The 25109-nt window shown below is 45.3% G+C and overlaps 1 protein-coding gene across 2 annotated transcripts in view; it reads left to right on the top strand.

Moving 5' to 3' along the window:
• The first annotated feature begins 24840 nt into the window (after positions 1-24840).
• Positions 24841-25109, top strand: part of AGK (acylglycerol kinase) — a 45574-nt gene continuing 45305 nt past the window's right edge. The window contains exon 1 of one of the 2 annotated variants that reach the window (XM_075755644.1): positions 24841-25083. In XM_075755644.1, coding sequence (XP_075611759.1) covers positions 24974-25083 — 110 coding nt within the window. In that variant the 5' untranslated portion in view covers positions 24841-24973. The remainder of the gene's footprint in view (positions 25084-25109) is intronic. The other variant, XM_075755637.1, reaches the window with a different exon arrangement.

Consider the following 25109-nt stretch of genomic DNA (forward strand, 5'->3'; position numbering starts at 1 on the left):
CTCTGAAAATGCAGTTGTGTTCACAAGTCCTTACTACCTTCTAGTGCCACAGGCCCTGGTACTAACCACTCGTGTGCGATACGTACAGGTGTCACTTTCTGAATGCGTAAGGCCAAGGGAAAAATCCTGAAGTCCCATCGGAAGGACAGCCTTGGTATTCACAAGATTGGTTCTTGCAACCCACTGTTGCAAGGTGCTTCTCTAGCACAGGTGGCCTCAGTCACAGGAGAAAAAATTGCACCAGATCGTGTCCAAATCAGAAAAGTTTATGATCCCCTAGTGTAAAAATCCCGCTGTGCTGAGAGGCAGCACCATGACATGATACCACCCGAGTCTTACTTGTCCTCTGCAGCGGGCTTCTGCAGGCTGTCGGCAGCACGAAGGCTGCGGTTAATGCTGCTTGGCACAGCAGGAAGCTTCACATCCCCGTGGCTCTGAGCCCTACCTGTGGCAGCAGGGCACAGCAATATTTCTGTAAAGGCAATCCCTCCAAGTGGCCTTGTTATTTTGGGGGTTGGTCAGAAATACCCAAACAGTAACAGCGATTCTGCTGTAGATGAGGTAAAGAGTCAAGTCTTCAAAAAGCTGCATGACCTGCGGGTTTTGCCCCAGTTTCAAAGTGATGTAGACACCAAGGAGCATGAATCAGATAGGGCTCCGTCTCCTGGGGCCAGCTACACAACAGAGCCTCAGCATCCAATTCCTCCTTAGATGGTGAATAGGAGTAACACACTAAATGTCTTTGGTGCCTACATATTTTTTAAAAAAACATATGCGCTCCTAATTTCCTTTAGGTCTTGTGACATTTTATCTCAAGAATAGTTTTCATCTGACCGTAAAGCAGAAGGCTGTAATTTTTTTGTGAAGGGTTATTCATTAACAATATGGCTCATAAGAAAAAGGTTCAAGTAATCAAGACAATAGAATAAAAGTGCAGCCTTAGACTATTCAGTTAGAGTATACTGAATTATTTATAACTCCCGGGCACCAACAACAATCACAGACATCTAATTTAAACTGTTACTATTTTTACTTGGCGATTTCCATCACTTAAAGTGTTTATATTCATGTATTTGTGGTTTGATCTTTTGCAGGACAAAATTTCCCCTACTTACAGAAAAGCGTATTTGGGGACTTTTGAAGATAATTTTTTGCAGTAACTTAAATTATTTTAAAGCATTTTGAGGCTTAGTACAACAGACGTTAAAACTTTCAAAGCTGTAAACTATACCTAAAACGGGGTTGAACTTTCAGTTCTCTCTCAAGTAAAATTCCCTTTGATACCAGGTCATTGGAATCAATGGGAAATTTGCTTCATTAACAACTGTATGACTAGGTCCTATTTATGTGTATATGTGATGAGGGGACTTAGGTAAGGGGGCTGTACTTACATGTCAGCCCACTTAAGGATCTTTTGCATAGACACAGGAACAGTCACCGCTAAGTCACCCCAACTTTATACCAATCTTTTTTTATAAAAAACCAACCATTATACTCGTGTGTGGCTGGAATAATGCAGTGGTAAATCTAGCCCCCAGGCTGACACACATATACATGTATATATGTATATATATGTATATATATTTGTAAATTTATGAAAAATGTCCATAGCTTCATGATTGCCTGAAATAACCTGAGGTCGATGTACAGAATTTCAGGCAAAGGACTGTTTCTTTTTCACAATCCTCATGTCTCAGATTTAAATCAAAACAAATTAAAAATTATTATTTCCCAGAAAATCCTCATTCTGCCATTGCGCCAGTCAAGGAGGGGTACCACCCTAAAGTCAGCGGCATTCACATCCACACATGTATATCCAGTCATAGGACTGGGTCTCAAGGGCTTTTCTAAGGAAAAGAAATGGACTGAAAAAGCCATGGCAGAATTTGTTCCACATATTAGCTCTCTCAGTAGACTCATTTATCGTTTATTAAGAGGCCCTTCGTACAGCTGCTGTGCATCTGCACTAGGTGTGCGTCTGAGGGGCACCTCTGTGGATGAAGTCAAACTCCACAAAGGCCTGGATTTTCTGACCTGAATTCATCCCCATTAACCTCAGGCACTTAACCGAGTTCTTTATGTTAAGGAGCTTGTCTCCTCTGGTTTCTTGTATAGTTAATGAAGAGACAGTCACTTCTAGATGGCGAAACAGTAAAACTGACATCTAAGTCAGCTTTAGGAGATCTCTCTCGCTCCACAGAGTGACCACTTGGTGGTCCCAAGATCTTAAAAGATCTTAAATCCTGGTGAGATGAATCAGGGACCTAGTGCAAAAGAGCATCCATATGGAGATCGGCCATGGCCCTGTGCTTCAGATGCATGGCCTGGCTCACCATGTAAAACGCAGATGTTAATTGTGGAAGACTGTTGGAGCAAAAGGAGATGTTCACAGCAGCCTTCCCCTCCCAAACTGCAACATTACTGCAAAGGACAGGGCTTTCCTCAACCCCTGCAAATTGCATTTGAGGTGAGTTCCTTGTGGTTGTTTCCAGCCACAGACTACTGGGTGGTCCCACTGCTGGAGGTCAGAGATCTTTGGTCTGAACTCTTCACCTTTCACTGCCAGTCCTGGGCATTGCTGAAGCAGTTCAAAGACTGAATTTACATCCTACAAGTCTGAATAGCTGAGCTGTTCAAAGGTTACTTTCTTGCTCCATCCCCACACTGGCCTGAAAATAAGTCATCTAGCTGGTAGTGATAATCAAAAAATTCTCCTCCAAGGTACAGTTTGGGTAGTTTCACATTGTCTTTTTTTCAATGTTAATAACTGCTTTACAAACAGCTTACATGGAGATTAAAAAGATTGCAATTTCATCCCTTATTGTTGGGTTTATAGTTGTCCTCAGAAAAACTAAACTGAGGACTCAACAAGAGAATGAAGTGTGACTGTATTATTCAGAAAGCTGTTCTGACAAGGCTTAACATACGTCCCCATCTCATGGTGAGAGTCTCTCAGAGCCAAAATTTGGAATGGCATATTGATAGCAAGTCTGTCTGGAAGGACCAGTAATTTAATCCACTATAAGAACTTTGGAGCTCTTGTATATTCCCATGTTTTACCTGAATAAAACAAACACAGTCAGAGGAGTGGGAGAATTAAACTGATTTCTGAAAACGCCAGGACTAAGAGAACTTTGGATGTTGTGCCAACATATGGTCACTACTATTTATTTCTACAGCTAAATTTAAGTCAGTGACTTGACAATCTTCACCCATCTCTCAGAATGACTTTATTTTTAAAAATACTGTTTTAGGTTATGGCAAGAGGGACTTCAGCTGGCCTGCAGGGACCTGTAAAGTAAAGATTCAATACGGTGTACCAGTACTTAGGGAAAGACTTTAGCTAGAAAGTGGAAGATAAAACTGAGTTCCAGGGATCAAAAGTTATTAGTCAGCATGGTACTTCCTTGACCAAGCTGTACTGTTTCATCCCGACTTTCCTCTCCTGTTCTCCCTTTCCCTTTTTTGAGGAGCCAGATATGTATCTCCCTCTCTCTCTCTCTCTCTCTCTCTCTCTCTCCATCTCTCTCTTTCTCTCTCTCCCTTTTCCTCCTTCTGTGTGAGAATATAGAGATGCTTCCTGTAAAGACGTTTTTCTCTAAATCCCATTCCATACTGACTCTTGCATATGTGACTGTTTTGTTATTTGAGATGTCTGTGAAAAAGAAATAAAGGCTTTAAGAGTGAACTCTGGAAATGAGGAGGAGCTTGAGAATAAATCAAACTGAAGGATGCAGCACCATTTTCTGCAAGACCTTTCAGAATGTTCCTAAATTCTCATCATCGCTCTCCCTCCCTCCCTCTCTGTGAGAGGGATGGGGACAGTCCTGGGATGTGGGACTCTCAAATGTCATTCTTTTAGCTGTCGACTCACTGTGTCCCACAAGGGTTTTGCAGACTTTTCTGAGTCAAAGGAAACCTCCTTTCAAAAGGTGATAAAGTCAGTGGGGAGAGGCTCTAAAGGGTGACTCTGTCCCAGTTTATCTTTCTTTCCTGCTCTTTACAACAGCCCTGCGTGTCCAGCCATGCACTCTCCTCCCTGCTGGGCTGACTTTACCAAGGGTGTAGCTTGCCAAGGGGGGCCCGCCTGGCCCCTCTTCCCCATGCTACACTTGGATTATCTTCTTGGATAATTTTCCACTTTCTCTTAAAAAAACTGTCTCACCTCCTAACGAAAGCCATAAGCACTCCTGTGACCCTGCAGCAGGGAGCGAATGCACAGCCTCCCACGGGACGGCAGCAACGCCCGGCACTGGGGCGATCCCAGGGGCTAGGCAGAAGGACGGGTGCAGCTCACATGGCCGTCTCACATCAGAGAGTTAAAGCGTCACCTTGCCTTGCGAGCTCCCACTGTGCTGCTCATGAACCACTCGGCCAGTTCAGAGCTGTGGGTCTGACTCCTAGCCGTCTCACACTTGTGCCATCGCACACTCCTATAGCAAATACGTGCAGGCATGGCGAAACACGCCTGTGTGAAGGCACTAGCGTTTTGCACAAGGGTCAGCGAGAAATCAGACTCACTGGACTCTCCTCCATCCACAGTAGATGCATCTCATGCAGATATTTGCTGTTTAGGATTTCTTCTGCCACAAGTAATACTTGCCCTAGCCATGAGCTACCACACTGGCCAAAAGTTTTTGGAGGGTTCCAAAACTGTCTCTCTTACAGTTTGGGGAGGCTTAGGATAATAATTCACTTAAATGCCTGTGAACTGAAGTACGTCAGCACTTTTCTAGGACTTTCGCAAGTAAAATGACTGGTACAAGACATTTGTCATGCAGATGCATCTTGGCCAGATGTTTGTTTCCTCTAAGTGCAGCACACCGGTATCAAAGCTGTATTAGAAAAGACCTAGAATGCCACAATTCTCAGGCATATTCAGAGAAATGCATTGATATGTTGCATTTATCTGGCATATTTGCTCTTCTGAAAATTTTACAAGTATGAGTCACACCAGACCTGTCTGAGGCAGGTAGATATTATAGCCATTTTAGAGAAGGGAAGCCAAAACCTTGGGAAAATATCTGATGTTTTTGATGCCCCCTTGCAACTTCCACTAGCTGCAGGTGGAGCCTTTTGTTTTTGGCACTTTTGAAAATCCAGACTGTAGCTGGTTTATCCAAATCTACAGTGGCTGTACATGTGAAAGCCAGGATTAGGAGTCTCAGGATCCTGACTTCATCAGAGCACTGCTACAAAGCTTTGATCCTACAAAGCACGTAAGCACTTGCCTAATTTCAAGCATGAATGTCCCATTAATGATGCTATTGCCATGCTTAAAGCTAGGCACATGCCTAATTGCTTTGCTAGATTGGGAATTACATTAAAATATATTAAAGTTTAGCATATTTCGAAAATCCAAAAATGTGTCCATTTCTGATTATGTTTCGGGCATTGTCAAAGATATTTGAACTGTGTATGCAACTGCTCAACCAAGTGGAGCACTTTTTAGCCAACCCACGCAGAGTTTAATGAGTTTTGGGTAGTAACATCCAGTTGTCAGAAGTAATCGAGGGTGGCACGTCCTGTGAGGTTTGGGCTTCTGTGCTGCTGCAAAAGGCAAAGTGGCTCCTGCGGCCATCGGTGCTAACAATACATCAACAACAACTGACTATTGCGTTAGGTCATTCTGGTAAGATGTGAAACATGGTGGCTAATTTCACAAGTAATGAGACACCTTATCAAGTGTATTGTACTTCTCATTTCTTCCTGTAATCTGTTGAAGAAGAGATGAACAGAAGTTGTTTAAACATGAAACAAACCCAAACTTCTTGTTCCGCTACTCCAAGGTGCTAGTCTGCCGACAGACGGGTGTTTGTGTACGTGGATCGGTGTTTGCAGGACCACGGTCCTGAAGGATCGTTTTAGTGGCAGGATTGAGATCAGGGAACTAACAGGGGGAATGGACAAACCCCTGTAACTTTGAAATAAAAAAGTCGCAGAAAGCATCATAGGACTTTGCCGAAAACCTGGCTACATCTTACAATTTTCCTTTTGTTTTGATTTTGTTTGGTTTTGGTTTTATCCAGATCAGCACAGAATACTGTATTTCCATCAATTAAAATCTTGTCTGGTAACTAAACAACTTGTTCATGGAAAATTAAAAAATAAATAAGTAAACTGTCAATTGTGGAATGTAAACTGATTAAACAAATAAAAAAAAATCATGTTGTGTGTTTTAAGCGGCTGTGTCTGCTTGTGTCAGGAGTGGGGCTGGGCACCTCTCGCCACCCCCATCTCCAGCTGAAGGACGAAGGACAAAGAGCAGAACTGGAAGGTGGGTGGCCTCTGAGCTATGGGGCATTGGAAATGCTCTTTAAAACCCACTAATAATAATGATTCTGATCAGAATTCTGATCAGAAACGCATTATAAAACATTACAAACACAACCAGTGTCTCGACCTGACTATTTATGAGGACTTTTTTCTGCCTGTCATAGAAGGGATTGATTCCTGCAGGAGCTTTGGGAACTGCATGCACTCTAACACCATTAATCCCTTTTGGAACCACTTAACGTGTAGAAGTCTGTGATTTGATTGAATTGTATAGAGACATCACAGTAGTTTAGCCCCCACCTTCCCCCAGTAAATAAACAAACAAAACCAAATATGAAATACAGTCTTTTGGGCTTTCAGTGCTCAGCTGTAAAGGCTTCGGGAAACCTGGCAGGCACAACACTGCACTGATATTAGTGCTTCCTCGTTGCACTTGTGTCCTCGGGCCAACAATAATGAATCAGGCATACATTTTCTATGCAGCTTTGAGTGTGCAACTGGAGTTGGGCTGCAGGTGTCCCAGGTTGAACAGCCAAAGATCAGGGTACTCGTAACAAATGTAAAGGTATAAAAACAACCCAAAATGTGTCAAAAGAAATCAAGAGGAATGGACAAAAGTGTTTTCAACTGACCTAGCAGAGGAAAAGCAAAAGAGTAGATCGAAGAGAAAGACACAACTTTTTAATATTTTAATCAATGAGTTTTAAATTAATTAACCTAGAACTAAACTATTACAAAAAATGCCCGCAAGGTATTTTTAAACAGTACGGTGTGAAAATGTCTCTGTTGGCTGTTTTTACCTGATTTAGCAGTTGTACTTATCAAGACTTGACAGTCAAATATAAGGAGGCACCTAAAATGTCCTTCCAGGTGGCACAGTCTTCTAGCTGAGGGTTCTTCCCAAGCTGACTGTTTTTTAGCAGCAGACTTTGGGTTGTAGCAACAACAATCAATCTATCTCCTGCAGTTCTCAGGATGAAGTCCTTCCTGCCCCCAAAGAGGTGCTGTCTAAAATATCAACTGCAGTAAAGAACCAAATGAAGGGTCTGAATGGAGGAGCGTAAAAGGGAATTCTCTGTCAAAAACCTCATCGGACTTAGTGTAAATCCCTTGACCTCTTCCCTGTCACTAAAGGCTGAGGAAGTGAGAAATCTTGGTGATTGACTAAACTTAGAACTCGGAGGATGTGCCTATTTTTGCCACATTTCAAGTGAAATCGCTTGCATTACCAGTGCTTATGACTTGCCTGCTCCTGTGAATAAAGTCTGCGGGGGGGGGGGGGGGAAGCAGAGGGCAGGAGGGGGAAGGAGCTGGCCGCGGGGTGCAGAAGCTGGCAACCCCCCCCGGCAAATGAAGAGAGCAAAGGCTGTACAGTGGCATGTTCGGCACCATGAGAGATTAAAACCCTTTCGATTAAAAGTCGTCTCTTCTTGCCTACTGCTGCCTGTGCCGCCAGGCACCGCTGCCCACCCAGCCATCCACATCTGCTCAGTGAAACCTCTCTGGTTTAGCAGCAAATGCCAGTGGTAGGGGCTGCTTGGGTCTTTGCACTCTGCCATCAGCAGAGGCAATGTGATTCATCGGTGCTAAAAATGGAAGTCTGCAGAGCTTGCTTTGTGGCGGGGGAGAAAGCAGGTGCCCTCTCTCGCGGCAGTGACGGCACGGAAAGCCTCAGGAGCGTGGCCACTGGGGCAGAGGGCTCAGCTGCTCAGCGCTTGTACGAGGAAGGGGGAAGAAGAACATGAACTGAAGGACCCAGCTGCTCCTTGAAGGTTGAGCTAGAGACGCCATTCTGGAAGGGCCTGCACTGCAGAAAGACAGTGGCCTGACTTCAGGAAAGATTTGTGCATAAAACACCAGGTTTGCGTTAGCCACGAGGGCTGAATTTTAACCCCCCAGTGCACTGTTGCTCCCTGCAACACCCGGGCTGCCCAGCCCTGCTGCTGCAGGCTCCGTGGTGCTCTGCAGGCTGCTGCTCACTTCTTGGGGTCCGGCTCTCTGGCACGAGGGGAGATGCCGGGCAGTGCCATAGCACCACACAGGAGCCTGCAATCCAGCTAGACAAAGCAGACAGCGAGCAAGAGAAGGGAAGACTCATTAACTGTACTTCACCACAGAGGAAACGGAGAACAGAGGGATTTGAATAACTCCACATCACACAAGCCACCTGTGGCAGAGCAGGGGCTTGCTGTGCCCTTGTTAGGCTGTCTCAGTTGGGAAGGCAAGGGCTGAGGCTGCCTTACACAGACACGGCCTCCCCGACACGCCGGGCACCTGCACTCAGCCGCTCACAGTTTGGGAAGCGTAGCAAGAGTGCTCATCTCTCGTGGTCCAACTCCCACTCTGAATTAGCACCATCACCTTCAAAGATACCTCCAGCTATTCAAGACTCCACCTGGTCGTGAAGGGAAGTAACTACTGACTTAGGAAGGAAAACAGTAAATACTTTGAGAGGTAGGTTTAGGAGAGAGAAATCTACCCATCCATTTTCTCTGCAACATAGTGGGGCCTCGGCAGCTTGAATGGAGGGACAGGGGGCAACAACTCCAGTTCCTCAGAGCAGTGAAATCCCTTGCTCTGCCCTGGAGCAGCATCCCAAAGCACAGCTTTCCCTTTGTTTTGAGGTATCTGCTAATGCTTTGTGCCCACACAGGAGCAAGGACCCTCTCACTTAAATGCAACCGCTCTGTTTCAGAGGCAGCATAATCTCACAGTGACCTTTCTTGTCAGGAGCACATGATAACTGCAGCAGACTGGGGCTGCATGGGGTGAGGATGCTGGTAATGAAATGCTTTCATAGCTCGACACTCATTATTCCATTACATTATCGGGCTGTTCCCCAGGGGCCCTCTAAAGAGTCACGGCTGAGCTCTTTTCCTGCAGAGACCAAAACCAGACCACCTAACAAGCTACATTTACTAAAATTTTTGCTCCCTCTCTGCTCAAGAGGGAGCGTGGTCTTGTTCATTTGCATCAGACAGAAGTGGAAGAACTACACCAGCTCAGCTATGATTTTATCAGCCTGCTAACGCATGCCAAACAAAGCAGTCATCCTGCTTGTCCCCAGCCAGGAGTGGCAGAGGCTGCTGCCACCCCAGAGCTCACCACGCAGGGTCCCCAGCGTGCCTCAACCACCCTCTCTCTGCTCCCCTGCATCTGCTGTTGACTTGCAAAGGTTGACCACTGACCACTTCTTTGTAAGAAACTGCACTTTCCCTTTGACTGCTTAATTCCTTGCAATTTCTTCCCATCCTCAGATAAACCCTTGGTCTTCTCAGTTCTGAAATTCAAAGTGGCTGTCACTGGCAGCAAGGACCTCACCTGGAGCTGGCTGCTCAGAGTGAAGCGTTCGTTGGCCGTGATGGCAAAGCCCTCTGACAGAGCTCAGCTCTTTACCACGAAATGAGCTGGTGGCCCAGGGGCATGCCCAGCAGTGTGAGAACTGTACTGCCAGCAGATACAGTCGGAGACAGCTCACAGAGTCTAAGCTTTGGGCCATCATCTCCCCCCTGTTCAGCTCCCAGGAGACAAACCTTTCAGTCAAAGGTGGTGGTGGGTGTTTCGGGAGGTATTAAACAGGAGAACTGGAGGCACTAGGGAACTTGCTTTGGCTTTTGCTAACTGTTCACAGCAATATTCAAAATGCATGCCAGGAACATAAAGGGAGAAATAAACCCTGCCATAAGGAGCATGTGATTTGGAAAAGCAGAGGCAGCCAAAGGGTGAGAGAAGGGAATAAAACGCACAAAGTCTTCATAGCGATGGTCGGCACTTGGAGTTGGCCATACATATTTGAAACCACTATGCACAGAAAGCCGATTAGTACTTCAGTGCCTTCTGATGGCTAAATGAAGTGAGCACACACATGGATGTACACAAGCAGACACATGTGCACCCTCCACTGGTAGGTAAAACACGAAACCAAGTATCCACCTTCATAGCAAGGCAGATTTCCTCCTTTTCTGTTCTCTTTTCTTACAAGCTTCCTGCAAATGTGTCAGGAAGGAGGCTGAGAGCAAAACAAGTTGCTCTGTGCATTGAACAAAGCCTCGACTTTTCAGTTTCACATTTGGGGTGTCTCTGACAGGCTGCAGTTTCTGCTTCATTTAACCTAGCTTGTTCCCTTTGGGAATTCTCTACCCACCGTGTTTGCGGCAAGAAATACCATGTGCTGAGGTTTATAAGGAGCTTTCAAACAGAACGGGTGACTGCTGAGTCCTCCTTTCCTTCCCTTCTGTCAGATGGAGAGTCATACATTACCTTGCACTTCTCGTCTCTTCCCAGCTACCAATTTTCACAATTAGAAATCTAAATATTTTTGAGACTTCTAATGCTCTGTCAAACTCATTTGCAAGTAGCCAGCAGATTCAAAGGTTGATGAGGACAGATGGGTGGACGTGAAGTGACAGAATCTTCATTTCCTTAGGAAACTAGGATAAAAATATTACGTTCAGAGTTCAGCTTTTTCCATGAAGATGCAGAGTTTCCCGGGAGTCAGTGGACGCAGGTGGCAGCAGCAGCTCTGTGTCCTGGGTGACACCTATGCCCGTCGCAGCTGTCACTGCCGTTCCTGCCAAAGGTGCGTCGCATCGGCTCCTCCTTTCAGCTGGGGGGCTCTGCGGCTATTGAAATCTTTGCTCTGGGTCTGAAGAGGAGCCCAGTAGGGAGGACGATATGGAAACATTCATGGTCAGAGCAGAGATCCACATTGTCTGAGGCAGGATCCGAGTGCTCCCAAGCTAAACCTGGCAAGTCGAAACATATCTGCAGAGCGAGGCAGATGCCCTGAGGGAAGCTGTGTCTCAGGATGGGCAGTCAGCCAGGCTTTCCTCCTTCCTCCAGCTGTAGCGGCACCATCCTGAACAGCCTTGTAGGAAACCTCGCAACCCACCTGCCTGCCTTGCTTTGCCCACCAGTAAGAAGGGATGGAGGTGAACATCTGCAAGAGCTTATTGTGAAGGCCACTAAGGTAGTGCTGCTACAAATGTTGCCAGGTGGCATAGTCCCAGTCTGCATAAAACAGTCGCAGAGCCACCTTTTCACCATTTTGCCAGTAACAACAAGTTAATTTTCACCAGCCTTGCGACTTGTCTGCAGAGCTAGATCTGAGTTGCGCATTTATTAGTAACATGCTCGCCTATTCTTGAACACAGAGTGTGCTCCTGCAGCCCTGGGACTCCATAACAGCCTGGCGTGTGTGGGGAGAGGGGAGCAGTGCTCTGCCCCCAGGCAGTGCCGAGGTAGCTGCTAGCATTTGGCCTGCCTGCGGATGGGCGCTGTCGATGGCTCTTGATTGTCCTGTCAGACCTTTGCTGACTAGTACTTAAATTGAGCCAGTTCATCCCATAAAATTTAAGGAAGAAGCGAGAGGACAGAAGAATGAAAAGCAATGTATTTTTCTTTTAGCACCTCTCTTTTTCTCATTTTCTCCTGAAGTGTCAGCACCTTAAATAAAATGCCTTTTACTGCCTCACTGCTGCCTGCATCCAGTCACAAATAGTGCACGCTGTTGCAAACAGCCCAAGATCTCAGCTAGCCAGCTCTACCCTCAAGGGTGTCACCTCTGTGCAGAGCCCTTTGTTCACCTTCCTCTCTCATTTCTCCTTTGCTGTCACATTCGCTCCTGCCAGCTCAGAAAACACTCGCCTTTTGCTTGTAGCGATCAGAGGACGTTGAGGACAAACCCTATTCACTGTTTGGCTGGTTTAGCTTCCATCCCACCAAGAGAATGGCCAGGAGGACCCATGTTACTGATTTCCAGTTTCTCACAGTTCATTCCAAACTTACGAAGCCCACTGAGAGCTGGCGAGGTATCACTCTGTCCCTGCTTCCTCCTGCAGCCCAGAGGAAGGTTGGCTAGAAAGGGATCTCCTACAAATTCTGCTTCCTGGGGAGCCCCCATTAAGCAGTGTGAGGGTGTTGGAGATCAGAAACTCCTCTCTCAGAAAAAGAAACACCTCTTCTCCTCAGCAGCTCCAGACCGAGTAAGGGTACCCAGTCACCAGGCAGGAGGATGATGAAACAGGGTCCTGAGTGGGACCTGCAGCCAGGCACAGCACTGGGCTGACAGATCACTCCTAACCACGTAGCAAACGCTACACCAGGGGCACTCATTGTTTGTGGGGGTTTTTTTAAGTTGATTGCATTTATGTATCTCCTGACAGAGTCCAGAGAACATCACAGCAGAACAAATGCTGGCAGCGTGCAACGCAGGACGTGAGTTATGGGGGAGTCAGGCAGAGGGGAAGCTTCGACCTCTTGTTCCTCCTCACAGACTGGAAGATTTGCGTCACTTCTAACAGTGTAGTGGGAGCCCCTGTGGCCTAGGACCCCCCTTGTTTCTCCTAAAACTGGCTGCATGCATCATCTGTGATGTATTTCTCCACAGGAACATAGTCATAGGCAAGCGTATCCCAGGCAGGAGGGTCGCACAACACAAATAGGAAAAGAACAAAAGATTTACAGGCAGTTATACCAGCAGGGGTGGGATATTATCCACCAGCTTGCCATTTTATTCTTCTTTTATGGATCCAGGAGAATTCTGTATTTTTAAAAACCCTTATTTGTTATCCCTTTGCCCCCTTTACTGAAGAATGTAACTGGGTACCTTTATACTTCTATTATATTTGCAGTTGTAATAATGAATTACTGAGGTAAATGCAAACTTGCATATTAAAACAAAAAGGTATTATTTCAATTGTTTGGAGGAATATGAAGTAGAAAGAGGCTGGGCCAGCTCAAAAAGGCAATAACCAGTAATGTCTCCTGAGTCCAAACTAAATCCAGGCACCTCTCTCTGCCTTGGCCCTCTCACACAGTAATTTGCACATACACACATGCATATGACATACCATCCCCTCATTGATTTAATGGGACCTACTTTACTTCAGGAGCTGGGTTTCTTTTCCAGCCATTTGGCTGAGCGTACCAAAGAGGTCACAAACTCATCTGTGATACTCAGAAAAAAAAATTTCCAGGCCAGAATGAACATTAAGTATAAGAGTATAGTTGATAAAAATAGTGAAGTTGGATGAGGATATTTTTGATGTACCCAGAGAGGAAGCAGTCAATGTTTCCATCAGGTGTGCAATGTACCCATAAAATGTTCCAAATATATTTTCATGCATTTATAGCAAAAAAAAAAACAAAAACCAACCTTACATTTTTCAGCAGTTATTTTACCAGTGAGACAAATGATGAGCTGTTGTTGGACTAGACAGTACAGATCAAAGCTAGGGACAGAAATTGTTTTGATACATGTTCAAGTGGCTCTATGCAGGTGTAACAGAGCTAAATATAACTTGGCATGGCTGATAGGCAACAACAGCTTGAAAATCTAGCCGTCTGCTCTTCATGAATGCATTTCCATTTACTTACACGAGCTGAGGATCAGGCCTCAGATCTTTCAAATATAGATGGCTCAGAACTCCTCTGTGGTTTTGCTTCGCCCAGTGCAACATCAGGAGCCGCTACTTGTCAAGAAGAGTGATGGCTTCCTAGTCCCATGCAAGACCATCCAATATGTCACCTGGAAGAATCTGACGTACCCAAGAGATGTTGGATCACTGTCACGGAGTTCAGCTTCACCGTGTCTCTGGCAGCCCCCTGGGCTGGCCGGTGCAGGGACTGGTGTTTGTCATGGGAATCCAGCAATGTTCTCTCTTCTAAGAGGTCTTCCCGCTCACAAGGGGAGGGGTCCGCCACCATTTCTGGTCCTGACTGTGCCATTTTGTGGTAACTGGGTCACGTAGAATGGCCAGACTCTAGAAAAGAACCCTGTAATTGAAAGAGGATTTTCATGAGCTATTTAAACCTTTCTCAGAAAATAATGGACAAAAATCTATGAGAACAACCTGTTCCAGAATTATCCATCACTCACTGTGAGATTCAAACTTAATTTGATTTCTATTATTGTGTGTATTTTTATTTTCCTGTTTGCTTAATGAATGTTGCAGTTGTAGTAATAAGATTATTGGTAATATGAAACAGATTTGCAGAATGATGAGAAGATAATTAGATGATACCTTGAGGGTGATTTCTGTTTAAGTCACAGTAACTATGCCATGGAGTAAATAAAGTTGGTGAGGGAAGATATCAATGGCTATTAACCTAAGATACAATTATTCCTAAATTACCAGGATACACATTTCATTACGGTGAAATACCTGGTGACTGATGCTTCGTCCAGGCTCTCCCATCCACTTGTGAGGCTGTGGGACAAACCCTGGCCCAGGGCATGAGCGGACAAGCAGCTGTGGTTCCCTACAGCTCAGGATGTGGTGGTGGAGGTGGGACTCAGCACCCACACCTGAGATAACCCAACCCATGTTTTACTGGCAGCGTGACTCCGATAAATACATTGGGTTGTGAACTGTGAGGTTTTGACAAGTCCAAGTGATCAAACTGTGCCTAGCTTTCAAGAGCTCTGCCTTACGTCTTGTGCAGTTCCCACCGCCCATGTGTAATGGCAACAAAAGCCTGACAGCACAATGGTGACAGGGACGCTTGGCTATCAAAGCCGTAGTCTGAAGACCACGTCTTCCGTTCTAAACTGATGCTTAGCAACATTTCAGGATCAGAATTAGTGCAAGGAATCTGCCGCTACTGCTTGGATCTGCAACACTGGCTGGGACAAAGGAGTAGTCTAGCCGTGAACCTGTTGCCCACCTCTCCTGGACAAGACAGATCCATTGCCTACTTCCTCCCTCCTTGCTTGGATTTGAAGATGATCATGTAACTAATCGTGTGCTGCAGGTGACAATCTCCAGTGAATACACAGCTGGTCATGTCCCACCATTTTCTTAAAGCGATGGCAACTAGCATACATACACACGACCAGGTACACAGCTCTCCAGCTTGCCCTCCATCATCCAAATGAACCATCTAAATTGCCTGCATATTCAGTATATACGGTGAGTTTTACCAGCTTCCTCAGTGCCTCTAATGGTCTGTGGAATATTTTCCTGGCCCTTTGCTTAGATATTTCAGTCCCTGAAGGACCTTTGCACATCCATGTTGATCCTAACTAATGAGAGTTTCTATATAATTTTCTCCATGGTCTCACCCTCAGCTATATCTCTGGCAATCACAATCCATCTTTTGTCCAAAGTAGGCAGAGATATTTGGTCAGTTGTTTTTCTAAGTCAGATCATTAAACATAAAATCTAATTCTAAGCTGCGCCTACTGCATTTACGTCCAGGTAGCTGGGAGTGGGTCTGGGCCCCCAAAACACCTGCCAGCTGTGCATCTACCTGCAAACAGTAATTCCCAGGAGGAACTGGCTTGACCGTCTGAGTGTGACTTAATTTCAGCAAACACTGTTTTCTGTGAATTAACCCCAAAATCTCTTTATTTACTAGAAGACGTCAACATCATGTGTCATTGGCATCTGTTGCACAGAAGTCATTGTTTTGCAGCTTTGAGCATAGCTTTGCAGCACCACTGCTGGTGTCCTTGGAAAAATAAGCGCGTAACAACCCTTGTGCTGTGAACCATTGGAATTGAGTCCCCTAATCAACCCCTTGAGTTTCTCGGACTCTGTATTAGTATTGACTTTGCACATCCATTAAACATCACCACGCAGCAGGGCTCCAGGTGGTTGCTGCAAGCAGCTAAATTAGGGGCAAATGCCTCTATTACTGACATTCCCAATGTATGTTTACACATTTTCCTTGTCTATGTGGACAAACCCTCCTCTGTCATCTCACTCATGATCTACTCATTTGACTTTTTTATGTTACTGTCATTTATTCATACATTATTTGCATTATCTAGAATTTTCTGGTGTGTTTGCTTAGCTTTGTCCTGGCAGTTCTGGCACTAGAAGATGCTATGCTTTGTCCTTACAAAAAGGAATGTGATGGTACCTGTTCTAACATCCTCTGGCCAAAGCCCCCTCTTTGCCTCTGATTTAAGGGTAACTTTCCTAAAGACAAGAATTGCAGGGAGGAGAAGGTAGCATGAAGTTAAGGGAGGGGGACTCATCCAGGTCTGCTCTGTATTTAGTTGAGATCTTTCTTGGGTCACTATTAGAAATTATGCCTTTTCCAATATATTTCCCATTTATTTTCCAGTTTTGTTCACATACTTCTTTGTGCTTAATGAGCTTATCACTGCCCATATTTCTGTTTTCCATATTTACTTTCTGCTATGTGTGACTCTCCTACGAGCATCTTCTAAAAGTGTTTCTGGCAGCACATTTGCTTTTGTATAACAGTTAAAAAATAAATGTCCTATTTACTTCCAGTTAGACCATTTCATCTTTGGCTGCTGTGTTGTGCGTGTTTGCTACGTAATTTTCATCTAAGCAAATGGTGCTGTCCTTGTTTTCTTTACCCATCCTGTATAACCCTTCTGTTGGTATTCACACATTTTTGTAAAGAGATATATGATCCCTTGCACTCCTTGCATCTTTTGTCACATAGTGGACATGATCCTGACTTACGTTACCTGCTACAGTGTGCATAAATCCATAAACTGTTTTACATGCTTGACATCTCGAGTATCCTCCTTTCCATAACTTGGGATTCTCCATGTATTTGTAACATCAGAGCCCTGTCCATCCTCTGCGGGAATCACTCTGGACCAAGTGATTTCTGTCTCTTGGCAAAGCTTACCTTCTCTGTTAATTCTTAATTGTAAATCTCCTGTTAGCGCTTTAACTGCTTCAGTCTTTCATTTATGGTATTTCCTTAATTTACTTTACTCCAGGTACCTTATGGTATTCAGTACTTAAATTACTCTTCCCATCTGTTCTTAGAAAGGGAAAGCAAGAAAACAAAGCAAGCAAAGATGTCATATAAATGGAGTCAATAGCACCTGTGCATTTGGAGAGCATGGATAACAAGTGGTGGCTCATAACTGTGGCTCAAACCGCTTTCATCTAATGTAAAATACAAGGCTGTTCTGATCTAGCCTAGTCAAGTCCCAGAGTCTTACACTGCCCTCAGCATCATCTTATCATAGATCCTTAAAGCAGTGTATTAAGTGAAAAGAATGCCTAAACAGCACGAAAAACAAAGCCAGCCTCTGAACTGACACCAGATCACAATGTGACACAAATTCAAAGAAACTACACTGTATGCAGTGAAAGAAACTACATGGAATTCAAAAGCAATGCCTGTGTCATAATTAGCACTTCAATTAATAACACGAGAATAAAAACAATGACTTTTAAAACCATATCAGTAACTTTCTGGAAGTTAAATGCAATGTAAAACTGTACAAAAAGCAAAGTAGCCACAGAGCTTGTTGAAATATATTTGCTGAAAATGCTACAGAGTTTATACAGAAAACATGTTTGGATGAACTTTTAAATGTCTTCTGAAACCTAAGGAAATGGTACATATGACAGGATCTGTAATTCCAGCAAGTTTTTCTCATGGGAAGAGTAAAAAGATGACCTTTGAAATAGCTGAAAGCTGAGAGACAATGAAAAAGCAGAATATCAGATTCTATTCTAATTTAACTAATTTTAAAAAGTAGTCCAAGTACAGTTATGTGTTCACCAACACCTGAAAACATTAAGACCTTTATTTCACAGGCCGATGAAATGGCCAGTAACAATTCATCAGCAAAGGTCATTGCCAGTATTAGATGCGGGATATAGCTTTTGGCAGGGACTGAACCAGACCAATGTATAGTAACTCAGCGGGATTATACTTTTCCTAAGTGGGCATATTTTCTGCTCCAGAATCCAAGTCAATTAATCCTCTGGCTTCTACAGGGGCAAAGATATTTTGTTGGTGAAGAGGAATGGGAGTGGTTTGTCATTACAGTGATGGATTTTCTCAGCCCGCCTTTGCCTGCAACTGATTCTGTTGTTCCCCCAACTCCACCTACGGACAAGGATAAAACAACTTGTCATCACAGAGCACTGCCACTGACTTTGGAAGAAGTGAAACTTTGAGCAAACACAGTAATGTGCTCGATATGTGATCTAAGATGTCAGCCAGATGTGCTCAGTGGGCCATAGTGATGCACACAATTGAGTCAAACCAAAATGAAAACAGAAGCATTTAATAGGAAACCAACTGGGAATCTCTCTTTTCTCCAAAATGTGGCTGTTGCTCTTTGATTACAATTGCCCAAGGCCCCACTCCATCTGGTCCATAGATTAGGATGTCACTGCCTCAGTGAAAAATGAACCATTGCTACAGATGTATTATTAGTTTTCAGGAGCTCTTCTGAATATAAGATCATCTGGCTAAAGGGTGCAACCAGCATGGTATATGGCAGCAACTGGATTTTCAGGTAGGTGATATCTTAATGTAAACATAGGTAAGTAGTATGTAACATCACATTTCTGGATGCACTGAAATCAATAAACAGTATAAAAGCCTTAATTTCCTACCCTCTTTCTTGTCCAGCTGTACAACAGGGATAAATTGAGAGAATATGAATTGACTTTTTTTTTTTTTTTTTTTAATTAAACAATGAGCATTAATCTCTGCCAGAATCAAAATGCCTGAGTGGAGATTCTCATGGTTTAAATCACCCACTCAGGTTCTGTCTGGGAAGTGGAAATACCTGCTGGCAGATGTAAGCCCAGGCAGGAGAGGTTAGGTGCTACCAGCATGCTGGATGATGGCTACTTGCCTTCCAAACAGATGTTGCTTAGAGAGGCATGCACATCCTCTGAGCACATCTGCACTATGCATTTGGTGTCTCTCCTCTCTCCCTCCCTGTATTGTACTATTTTCTATGCGTAGTCCCTTAATATGTATCAGTGCCATAGTAACAGCACCAGCTCAGAGATGAGTGACCTTAGCCTGGGTCAGCAGGACGTTCTTAAGGGTTGGAATCTGTACCAGTAACAAAACTGATGTCCTCAGTGTACCTCTCGCTGAGCTCTTCACTGAAAAGCAGAGTGTAGAGGGGCTAGTATTAGCAGAGGAGCTGCTACAGATTTTTCTGTGCAGGGGTTTGTGCTGCTGGGTGAATGGCTAAATCCTAGTCCTGGAGGACTGCCCTTGTCCCTTCATTCGAAGCAGACCCAGAGGAGCGTGAACTGGTGCTGGGAAGGACAATATCTCTGGCCAGGTTGGAGACCACAAGCTTAGAGAAATTTCTGTCTGTCGCTCTGCTACATTTAAAGCTTAGGGTCCATGGCTGACCACCCTAATGTCTCAATGGCACCTACATTTACTGAATCCAAATAGGTTGGGAGTGAGTGCAGAGCCTTCTGAAATATGTCTCTGCTAAAGGAACAAGTTCCCGACAAGATTGCCACAGAGCAATTTAATGGGTTTCTGCTGCTGTTCAAAAGCTGTGAATATCTCTATTCATTCCCTTGGAAAGAAGGTTAATAAACTCTTGAGAATCAGGGAATATTTCTGTGTAATAGCTTGGTCGTGGGAAGAGGGGGCAGGGCGTAAAGGTGGTGGGTTTTTCTGTAGAAATATGCTAGGCACGCTCCTGAATTTCCTTCTCGGGAAGGTGAAGCTCATGTTGTGTTCTGCTTACAGAATAGCCAAGGAAGAGCGTGGAGGGGAAGGAAGGGGAGAGATTATTCTTGTGCAGAGTTTCTCTGAGTTACCCAACCAAAAACCCTGCCAGTGTAATTCAGATCTTTCTCCAAGCCAGTGGAGCAGGCACTGACTGCAGACATGACTACCCCGGGGACTCACACCTCCAGGCAGAGCTGGAAATGAGGGCAAGAGAATCCATCATGAACTTTCTCTGCTCCCACAGTCAGGAACTTTCTCTGATTATCTTCAGCAGCTGCAGCACTCTCCTCTCTTACACAGAACGGTAGGCAGTGGTGGAATGGAGAGGGACCTGGGACACATGGTGGAAGAAGAGCTTCAGGCCATGGACACAAAACCTGGAGAACAGAAGCAGGGAAACACCAACTGGGAAGCCCACCAGAGATTTCAGCAGGCACAGGAACCACCTTGGACAGAGACAGAAAGAGCTCTCTCTCCAGCCTAGCCTATGCCCATGGCTTGCAGGGAGACAAAAGTTGGGGGTGAGTGCATCTGCAAGTCTGGAGCTCCCATCCCTCAGCCTGATCTGGAGAGATACTCAGATGGTCCTGCTCCCATCCACCAAAAGGGCTCTTCCCCACCCTAAATCATGCTTGGTGTTCAGGTGTTGTGGAATCAAAGCAGAGCAAATTATAACCTCCCTTGCTGGGCCAGAGGCATGGAGAGATTTAGAGCCTGGGCTTCTTCTCATCAGCTGCACAAAAGCTTGAAGGTTGTGTGTCAAAAGAAGATGCTCTCCCCTGTCACTCTGGCCACAATGATATTAATCATGCATAAAAAGCCAGGGAGAGGCAGACTACAACCAGAAACAACGCTGCTTCAGCCTGGCAGGAACACGGTCTTACATGGGTGTGGCAAACACACAGCTCCTACAGAGCAATAAATTTGCAATAAAAGCCGCTATTTGCATTTTACTTGTAAGGAAGCACCTGAAGACATATGATCACCATGACAGCAGGAGATGTAGTTGACAGCACTGCTATTTGATACCCTTGGTCCATCCTTAGCTGAGTCACAAATGCCAGAATAACCAGCAGGCAGAGGGCTATCGATTCTGTGTTGCTGTAAGGACGACAGACCGACTACATTGGACTGGGGATTTCCCCTTCTTTTATGCACACACAGGCACATATCCCTCACGTTACCATCATGTAAAAACTCTCTTCTGATACAGAAGTGCTGATACAGAACTTTCTGGAGATGTAGGATGGGGTCATCCAGTTCAGCCGTATGAGGATTACCTATAGACCACATGGCTAGAATTCACTTTCAAACCATGAGAGCCACTGGTACTAAGTGGTGGCTGTGAACAGGACTTCTGTTCCTGATTTCGAAGGTCCCACTCAAAACTACATATCAAGTGATGAAACCAGTGACTTCAGTAAAATGATTGCATATATTCAACCCCATTCGCAGAGAAACGACCACGAGAGAAAAACAGCAACACAGATGACTTAGCTGAGGTGAGGACTTGATTGTGCTGGACAGAAAAGGAGACTCAATCATTCTCTGTCCTTGTCAGTTGTAGGGCATTCCCAAGTAGTAGACAAAAATCTCTCTACTGTTTCACCCATATTCTCTGGCTGAGAACTGAGATTGTCAAGCATGTGACTTTCCTAAAGTTACAAGCAAATATGTCCCTGAATCATGGTCATATATCTGAGGCTTCTTCTGCTAACAGGATTGACACTGATGGTAGAGATAGGATGATAAAAAAATTGCTCTTCAAACATGGGTCAGACATGAGTAACTGGGATGAGGCACTCACTTGTCTTTACACACAGCTTGTCTGATAATTTTAGGTGACACATCCCCAGTCAAGTATTAGAGTTGCAGGGCAGCTTTTTGAATGCTGACTTTTTTACACAAACCATCCACCAATCGTACAAAAACAAAATGCATATTCCAGCCTCTTCTGAGCAGTCTTCTGAAAAAGGTAGCAGTCATTTTACTTGGCCTACAAGTAAACTACAGTATAACTATAACTACAGTATAGAATCTAGAGGATGCTCGAGATCAACCCTTTATTCTCTCATTTGTCATTGCACATACTCTAATACCTATTTCTATTGATTTGACATGCAGAAAACTAGAAGAGCTAGAAGGGAAGTACCCGGTACATGCAGCAGCACGGCAAGTGTGATCTACCTTGAGGGTGATCAGATGACCACAGCCAAAAACTAGGCCATATGTGTTTGCCAGCAGGGATTTTGGAATGGACACTGCATCCTAAGTAAAGTCAGGTAATGAGACAAGTGCACAATCTGTCATTGTTATCTGCAGTGTTTCTTTCTTCTAAGGGCAGTTCACTTAGAAAAACCTCATCTCAAAATCACCAGCCCAAATTCTCAGCGACTGTCACACAATCCCAGAATGGCTGAGGTGGGACAGGACCTCGAGCTCATCCAGTCCAGCCACTCTGCTCAGAGCAAGGTCAAGCCCCTCTGCTAGGGATGTGGAAAGACAACTAGTATTTGAGCTAAAAGTTCTCATTTATACTACCTCTGATGTGTTTTCATGCATATGTACGCAGGAAAATTTCCATTCAGTCACCTTAGAGATATTCAGGTCTTTCATACATTTAAGAGATTTTCTGACTGCTCTGAACATGTCTTGGCATATTAAAGAAGCTTTATTTTAAAAAAATCAACCGTGTTTTGGAAGCATTGTCCTGTTTTCGGCTGAGAGTTAATTTTCTTTCTAGTAGATGGTACAGTGCTGTGCTTTGGATTTAGTATGAGAATGATGTTGGTAACACACTGATGTTTTCAGTTGTTGCTAGGTAGTTGTAGTGTCTACACTAAGTCAAGGACTTCTCAGCTTCTCACGCTCTGCCAGGTGCACAAGAAGCTGGGAGAGCACAGCCAGGACAGCTGACCCAGACTGGCCAAAGGGATATTCCATACCATAGAATGTCAGGCTCTGTATATAACTGGGGAAGTGAGCCAGGAGGCAAATTTCCTGCTAGGAAACAGAGTAATTGTATTTGTGCACACATTGTCGTCGTCATTGTCATCATCATCATCATCATCACCATCATCATTATTATTATTATATCATCTTATTTGGTTATCCTATTAAACTGTCTTTATCTCAACCCACGAGGTTTTCTTGCCATTCTCATTCCCATCCCACTGCGGGGTGAGGAGTGAGTGAGCGGCTGTGTGGTCCTTGCTTACTGGCTGGGGTTAAATGACAGCAAGCAGCATTAATTAACACAACTGTACTCAGTAGACTTGATTGCGAAATAGGAAGTTACAGATGCTGGTAAATTATTTGTGGCACCTCATGAGAATTATGAATTTGAAAAGTATTTATCAGCACACAATCTTTTCATAAGCTAAGGAAAGCAGGATGAGGGTACCAGTATCTGTTGCTATCGTTGCTGTTAGCAGTTGGCCACACCACTTGAATCCTCACAAAAAGTAGGACAACACCAAAAAAAAAGTAGGACATTTAATCACTCCACACCACCTGGAACATTCAGCAGCGCATCAAGTGCATGTACTCAGTACATTGAGATGCACTGGACAGATGAACCTGGAATATTTAAGTGGGAAGCAATGGCTACTGGAGGAGGGTGTGCCTGAAATATTCATCAGGAGCTGATCATTTAATTTTTTTCTTACAAAAACAAAGCCCAAATCTTCTACTCTACAAAACGAAGGGAAAAGAAAACTCAAAACATAGTAGGGAAACTAATCCCCAGGGTTTAATCTGCTTTCCTTATCACTAACAGCAGAGTGTCTTCTGGACCACCTTCTGCATCAACTTGATTTTTGCAGAACAGACTTTTGCATGCCCAGAGTCCCAAATTTGGCCTCAAGCAGCCCCCTTATGTTACTACTCACATCCCATCCGGACATCATTAAGCAGAGGGATTTGGGGCAGCTTTTTACAGAAAAGCCATTTTATGGGCTTTGATGTTTTTGTAAATGTTCAGATTTTGCTGAAAATGGCATTTTGCAAGAGGGAAAAAACATTCTGAAGAAAAATTTCTGTCCAGCGCTATGTTCATTGCCCCGACCTGCTGGTCCCCACCAGGCTGCATCCTTGTTGTCCTGAGTCCTCAAGCCCAGTCCCCGTCACGAGGAGGGCAGTGGTCTACAAAAGCAGCGTTGCTTCCTCACACCACTTATTTAGCCAATAGTTCATTCTGAAAGGCCCGCCATCTCTCTTCCTTTTCTCATAGGATGGAGTGTCTCTGAATATTAGCCGCCTGTGCCTCCACTCAGCACTTCTGTGAAATCTCTGAGGCCATTCACCCTCTTTCAGGCACCATGGGAAGCCACAGCCTGAGTAATGCTCAAAGAGGCCACCACCACTAGATTGTCCCAAAGCTTTTCCCACCATGAGGTCAGGTCTTGCCACTTGGCTGTTTCCACCTTTCCCTGGCAGGATGTTCATGCTGTTCACGGCTGCATGGCATCCTTGCAAGGTTCTTCTCTTCTCCATTCATGGTTGCAGACATTTCCCCTGGTGTTTGTGGTCATTCCGTTTGTGGGCCTTAACCAGCAACCCCCAGGTATTTCCTAGCCACCATGTCTTCTAGCTGAATCTTCTGAAATGTTTTCTCCATGGGTTGGTTTGGTTTTCTTTTTTTGGAGGAGGGCACCGTGGGTATTTCCATCAGTGTGAAAAAACACCTATTCACTTTTGTCCTCGGCTACGCAGAAAGTCTCCTGCTCCCCTTGCTCCTGACGTCGGTCAGGGCTGGCTGCCAAGAGCCCATGGCTGCGGGTCACTTCATGGGCTAGAGGACGACCACGCAGTGAGGCTGTGAGGGCCCGGACACAGGTGGGTGCAAAACACTTTTCCTTGGGATTTGTGGTGTTGGTTTTTTTTTTTTTAAGATTGAGGCAGGGTGCACAGAAGGCCCAAGGCAGGGGCACAGTAACATGGATGGGGGGTGAGATCTCCTCAGCCCCGCGCTCCATGCGCAGGGGGCAGGTTGGCCAAAACCAGCACGGCAGGGGCCCGCAGAGGCCCACTCCCGCCCCAAGCCGGGGGCTGGAGCGCGGCGGGCACCGCCTGGCCTCCCCGCGGGGCCGGGAGGGCGTCGCTGCGCGGAACGCCGGAGCTGGGGGAGCCGTTTCCAGCCGAGCCGGGCCGGGCCGGGCCGGGCGGCGAGAGCGGCGGCGCGTCGGTTCCCGCCGGCCCATCCTGAGAGGCGGCCGGTTTGCCCCGGGCGGCCGGGGGCGGAGGCGGCATGGCCGGGGCGGTGAAAGTGCTAAGGACTCTGAGGAACCACTGGAAGAAAACCACGTTCGGAGTCTGCCTGCTGAGCTGGGGCGGGAACTGGCTCTATGGGAAGCACTGGTAACTGCCGGCGGGGGGCGGGCCGG

This window comes from Balearica regulorum, chromosome 1, assembly GCF_011004875.1.
Source record: "Balearica regulorum gibbericeps isolate bBalReg1 chromosome 1, bBalReg1.pri, whole genome shotgun sequence".
NCBI classification, from domain to species: Eukaryota; Metazoa; Chordata; class Aves; order Gruiformes; family Gruidae; genus Balearica; species Balearica regulorum.